Genomic DNA, 6,156 nt, shown 5'->3' with positions numbered 1-6,156 from the left:
GAACCTGGGGTTGTTCCTGCCCAGATGCAGGGGCAGATTTCCCACAATCCCAAGTTCTACAAGCCTAGAAAAAGTGAGGGGTTTTTTTTGTATTTAATGACCTACCCGACAGCGCAGAGAACGTTTGATCAGGAGATGCTTGTGACGTGGGTAGAGCTGGGAAGCACAGATCGGCTGGAAGTCAGGCTGCAGCAGACGCTGACGCAGAGTCGTCACTGGGTGCCCAACAGAAAGCAAGATCCAATTAATGTCTCACTCAGGCCCTGAAACTCGAGCTAGATTGTACAGATGCACTGGCCTAAGAGCAAATATGCCACACACAACAATCTCTAAGAAACTTAATTTCACCTACAGCCAGTAATTCAGAAGCCACTGGCAAGTATCACTGTTTCTAGCAGTGAACAAATGGAAGGTATGAGTTGTATAAAAGGTTGCCCTGACTGGGCACGGTAACACCAGAGCAACATCAGTGCCAGCCCAGGAGAAACAAAGGACCCTGGTTTCTATTCAAAGCTCAGCTGGGGTGGAAATAGAATTTTGTAATAATCTAGAAAATAAGTTCTTTCCCCTCCGAGGGAAAAATCAGTTTCCATAGCTTTGTTACCCTCACAGCTGGGTGCTGCACAAGTACAATATACAGCTTCTCAGCAAGGAGTTTGCATAACTCAGACTCACACATAGAATTAGTGACTACACAGTTCCTGAGGCAAGGAACTCCAGCAGCCAACTTCCCATGGGTTTCTCCCAAAAAACAGGCTCCTCACTGTTTCCAGTGTCCCAACAGGCAGCAAGCCACCTGGCAGCCTTTCCCTCACTGCAGGGAACCACAAAAGTTGGCTTCTTTACCAGCATCATACTCTGACAACGCTGACAGTCTCATGAGGAAAGGAGACGAAGATGATCTAGCCCTTTCCATAAACCTTTCATTAATTAATTAATATTGTCAGACTTTGTAGGCCTGCAGGATGACCCAGAACATCTGTCCCACTTACAGCCACCTCGCAGGAAGCTCACACTGCTTCCTGTACTTCCTGTACCTGCTGTTTTATCCCATTTGGTCCCAATTTTCATTGACCAATTTGCACTATTTGCTGATTAAATCATGAGCCAGCTAAATAACTGGCAAGTGCAGGAAAGCTGTTCCAAGCTGACGTCAAAGTAACGCGTAATTGTTACTTAACAGGTCAGTTAAGGTTCCAGCTCCCCAGCAGCTCAGCTACTTCCTTATTTCCTGCTATTATTTGAGAAAGGATGTCAGCTCTTTTCTCCATCCAGAAGTTGACACTTCACAGGCAGAGAAATTAACATCAGTGAGAAAATGAAACAACCGTTAAGAGGCCTGATGTATTTGGCTCTGAGCTTTCCATGTCCAACTTGAAGCTCAGCTGCATTCAAAATTACCATTATAAAAGCCAAAAATTTCCCACCATTTCAATCCCAGCATAAAACTTACTAAAACCTCAGGCCATTAGGAACCCCAGTGACAAGTTTCCAGGCACCACCCATGTTATGAAATATAAGGGCAGAAAGTCACAGAATATGAAGGTGGTACCTTCTGTCAGATTGATTGGTCTTGTGTAGTAATCCTCAGGAAGAGGTTCCACTTCTTCCACTGCATCAGCTGGCTCAATCTTGATCTCCTTCTGGTCCTCTCCTTCTTTCAGCCTGAAGCAAAGTGAGGGACAACTTGGTCATAAAACATGGTGACAGACAGCAACAGCAGTAACTGCATTAAACACAGAGGGCAGTGAGAGCTGAGACTGCGAGGCAACAGTAACTGCACGAGGAGGTGAGCAGTCACTTATCTCTATGAGGAGAAAGCAAAACATCTGGAGCTGCTGCACAGAGATGCCTGAGGATTTCACATCTCTCTAATATTCCGAAGAAGAAACCTCCTTTCACTGCTATCTGCTAACAGGGTTCATCATCTTTCTGAAGTTGCTTTACTGCTTTCTTACCTACACCTCCCATCCCTTCCACAAAGGCAACCCCAACCCTGATACTCACGAGAGTCCAGTGAGGGCACTGATGGGTGCTCCGGGCCTCTGGCGCTGCAGCCTGGTTCCAAGGCCATATTTGTCCTACAAGGAAAAAAGGAACCATCAGCTTCAAGTTTGCTTCCTGCCACGACAAACAGACCTACTGCAAACTCATCCTTTGAGCTGCGTGACAAGCATAGGGAGACAAGCAAAGGAAAGCAAAAAGGGAAAGGTATTCAATGCTTCCCAAGGTTTTTGGGGTTTTTTTGTCTGCTCAAACTGTTAGTAAGGAGAAAATGATAATCACCGCACTGCAGACAGGGAGAGACAGATGTGGCTACTGCTTATAAAGCTTTTGCTCTTTCCTTAAATCACCAGCCTGCACTACTGACACATTTTCCCTTGATCTTCTCTTCAGAGCAATTGCACGTCAGGTAGTGCAGAATGAGAGCTCAACTGCCAAAAAAACTGGGTAGATGTGGGTATCCATCTGAAATGCTCTGTGGCATCACTAGAAGCAGCTGGAAGGTTCAGCTTCCTACAAGCCTCGTTACCTACAGGTCTCTCTTGCCAGGCACCACCAACTGGAAGGTAGAGCTGAGCTACTCCTCAGCTTTCTACAGCTGAACTGTACCCAGGGTGCTTGGAGGCAGAAATCTTCCTTCTGGGCAGGACTGAAAACCTGAATTCTGACCAAGTGAGAAATCTGAGCTTTGGCCTACCCTGGTGATTTTTCATGGATCAGAAGATTAATGTTATTCCATTTGCCTCAGGCAGGCAGACAGCTGTGTCTCAGCCAAGCCTTGGGAAGGACTGGTTTTTAAGTGTATGTACTTACCCAAAAACACTACCCTATTTGTAAACTAACAACAAATATTTATGACAGATGTTACCCTCTAACTAGTTAGCCTACAAGTGCTTTGGTCCTAGGCACATCCAAGTCAGAGGCCCTGAGGCAAGGTGAAGAGTAGGATCTGTTACTGCCCTTCAGTTGGTACCATGAGAGCTTTAACACCAGCAGAAACGGTGAAAGGACTTACCACTACGTGTATAGTGTGTTGCTGTGGAGAGCCCCCAAAATAGCAGCAGGTAGCAACGGAGACAAAAAATGCAGCCATAAGACACAAGCAAGGGCACAGAGCAAGCACAGTTAATTGAGAAGTAGCAAGCATAGGCAGAGTCACCCAGCTAAACAAAGTAAGCATTTACCTTTAAGCATTTACAATAAACAAATCATTCAGGCCACAACCAAGTCTTAAAGGTTAATTTCAGTTGAGACTTCATGCAGAAAATTGCCAGACAATCCTGATCTCACTGTAACTGAGCTGTGGAATGCAACTATCCTGAGAAAGAGCTACCACTGGTATCGTGACTGAGGTTGCACTGCATTTCACTGCTGGATAACGTATTCCTTTGCATGGCAAGTATAAACCCTTCTGCATTATCAGTGAGGACTACTAGAGGGAGAAGCAATGTAATACACAATAATGGGTGTAAAACTACTTGTCCCTAAAGAAATCCATGTGCCCCAGCACATTTTCTTCATGTTGTTGTCAATTAAAAGAAAAAAAAAGCTGAGTAGCCCTGTCATGCTAACTGTTATCTAGTTTTCCACGCTGAGGCTGTTATCCATCACTTTTCCTGCTCTGAGAGCACAGCACTCCCAGCTCACCGAAAAGGCCAGGGGCATGTAGTTTCGGCGTCGCACCAGCTTCTTCCGGTCCCGCTCGATCTTCTCCTTCTGAGCCAACTGCTGGTAGTACTCAACCAGCTTGTTAATCTGGAGGGATGAAAAGGAACAGATACACAGTGAACAAATGGGGGAACAAATGTCAGATCAGCTGCTATTTGCCTGTGAACCAGCTGGGGTTCCTGCTGCTTGTTTCACTCTGTTCCTAGTACTCGTTTGTATTTTGGAGGACAAGCATTAAAAAAGCTTGTGTGTCTTAACATGTCTTACTCCCACTGCAGGTGACAAACTGACCCTTCTTTAGGAACAATGTCTGTCACAGAGCAGTGTCCAGTTCTCATTCTGTAGTTCAGCAGCTGAGACTTTGTTCACACATTTGCTGTGACTGGACAGAGTAAGGTCACACAGCCAAAACTGAGCAATTGGGATCAGTGGAGCAAACAGCATCTTTCCCCCACCCCAGGCTGATCACATTTAGTGTAGAGCCCTAACTGGTGACAGGGAGGGTAGTAAAGTTCTGCTTTACAGATCCTAGACATGCTTTTGATCAGCTTTTTTCACATACACACGCAGCATACTCATTGGTGTCATTTTAACAGCACTATTAGATGAGATGTTTGCAAATTCCAGGCCCCACCTGGAATACTGCGTCCAGTTCTGGAGCCCCCAACATAAGAAAGACCTGGAGCAGTTAGAACAAGTCCAGAGGAGGCCACCAGGATGATCCAAGGGCTGGAGCAGCTCTGCTGTGAGGACAGGCTGAGAGAGTTGGGGCTGTTCAGCCTGGAGAAGAGAAGGCTCTGGGGAGATCTTATAGCGGCCTCCCAGTACCTGAAGGGGCTACAAGAAAGCTGGGGAGGGACTTTTCATAAGGGCAGTTAATGACAAAACAAGGGGAAATGGGTTTAAACTGGAAGAGGGGAGGTTTAGATTAGATATTAGGAAGAAGTTCTTCACTGTGAGGGTGGTGAGACACTGGAACAGGTTGCCCAGAGAAGCTGTGGGTGCTCCTCCCTGGAAGTGTTGAAGGCCAGGCTGGATGAGGCTTTGAGCAACCTGGTCTAGTGGAAGGTGTCCCTGCTGATGGCAGGGGGTTGGGCCTGGATGATCTTTAAGGTCCCTTCCAACCCAAACCAGTCTGTGATTCTATGAAATTGGATTCCTCTGAATAGGAAATTTTATCCTGCAACATCTGTGGGAGAGCCTCTAAGAGGCCTTCCATCCATTGAATTCAGTCAAGGTGGAGATTAGGAACTGGGACTGGTGTCTGAAGGATGATATAGATGCAGAAAGAAGTGACTGAGAGGGCCTGGCGCCTCTGACAGCTCTTTGTAGCTGATGTGTGTCAGCCTAAGCACGGCCCTTCCCTTCACTCACCCTCTGTGTGTGAGGATTCTCCGGCTCCTGCCAGCCACCGCTAGCTGCACATGAAAGAGAAAAAACAAAATCCTCAGAAGGAGATTTCCAGACTTCAAAGAGAAATCACACCTAACACTTTAACACCAGCAGAACATCTAACACCCAACTATCTCGGTCTTACTCATTAAATAAGACATTCCCTATTTTTGCTACACTTACTATTGCAATTCTTTAAGTTGATGCCTGCAGAAATACACACCTCAAAGCTTTTCACAGGCAGGTTTGGGCTGAGGGAGTTTCACCAGCTTTTATGCTGTGTTTTTACACAAATGCTGTGTGAGAGGCACCCTGAACAGCACCTGGGAGTCACTTTAGCAGCAGGTACGTGAGTTTACAAGAACATTCTGTTATTACTGGCTGCCCATATGTCTGCATCTTCAGCTCCCAGTCTTCAGTCACATCAACACTGGAAGTCAGAGGATCTGCTTGGTCTACTCAGCCCCATTTCTGGAGCTTGACAGCTATTTTCTGCATGTCTTACACACCAAGAAACAGATGAAAGCTTTGCTCCAGTGCTGTTGTGAAGAGAAAAAACGAGGACACTGACTAGCAACTCTGGAATAAGCCTAAGTAAGCAAAAGTGGCAGAAAAGAAATTAGATGTTTACGCTGTCAGACTGAGTGGCTTCAAAGTCTCTGAAGATACACAAACAAGATCTCAACTGTACAGAGAGCACACTGACTAAAAAAGCCCCTTCTGTGACAGCTTTCTCACTACTCAGGTAACATGAGCATGGAAGTGGGTCACATATTCCACTAACTCACCTCAGCTCTTCAGAGGAGACTTCAGCAACAAACCATTTTCCTATGAATTTCCAACTGTGACTGGCAATCTGGACAGATGTTACATGTATCATAGGGCCAGAAACTCATCTGATTATCTGCTACCTTCAAAACACACACTGGGCTCCTGCTGTTTCTCAGTTTTCTGTCTTTTTGACTGTCACTTACCAACAGACTTGTCTGCCATGCCTACATCCCGGGAAGTCCAGCGGCAGAACCCACAGGCCAGGTAATAGGCTTTCTTCATGGTTGTCTTGGCTGGGTCATCAGGGAGTGGGGCAGGAAT

At 46.1% G+C, this 6,156-nt stretch overlaps 1 protein-coding gene across 1 annotated transcript in view; it reads right to left on the bottom strand.

Moving 5' to 3' along the window:
- Nucleotides 1-105: 105 nt before the first annotated feature.
- The window catches only part of LOC104526527 (dynactin subunit 4), a gene marked incomplete at its 3' end in the record, with an annotated part of 6,600 nt that continues 549 nt past the window's right edge, over nucleotides 106-6,156 (bottom strand). Inside the window, exons 2-8 of the mRNA XM_010170006.1 lie at nucleotides 6,039-6,156; nucleotides 5,047-5,090; nucleotides 3,652-3,759; nucleotides 3,020-3,040; nucleotides 2,008-2,081; nucleotides 1,553-1,665; nucleotides 106-215 (exon numbers count right to left, since the gene is read on the bottom strand). The exon at nucleotides 6,039-6,156 is cut by the window's right edge and continues 55 nt beyond it. Of these exons, the coding sequence (XP_010168308.1) occupies nucleotides 106-215; nucleotides 1,553-1,665; nucleotides 2,008-2,081; nucleotides 3,020-3,040; nucleotides 3,652-3,759; nucleotides 5,047-5,090; nucleotides 6,039-6,156 (588 nt within the window). The remainder of the gene's footprint in view (nucleotides 216-1,552; nucleotides 1,666-2,007; nucleotides 2,082-3,019; nucleotides 3,041-3,651; nucleotides 3,760-5,046; nucleotides 5,091-6,038) is intronic.

The sequence above is a fragment of the Antrostomus carolinensis genome, unplaced genomic scaffold (genome assembly GCF_000700745.2).
Source record: "Antrostomus carolinensis isolate BGI_N321 unplaced genomic scaffold, ASM70074v2 scaffold29236, whole genome shotgun sequence".
Taxonomy (NCBI): domain Eukaryota; kingdom Metazoa; phylum Chordata; class Aves; order Caprimulgiformes; family Caprimulgidae; genus Antrostomus; species Antrostomus carolinensis.
The sequence above is the reverse complement of the archived record's forward strand: the minus strand, read 5'-3'. Positions and strand labels throughout refer to the sequence as shown.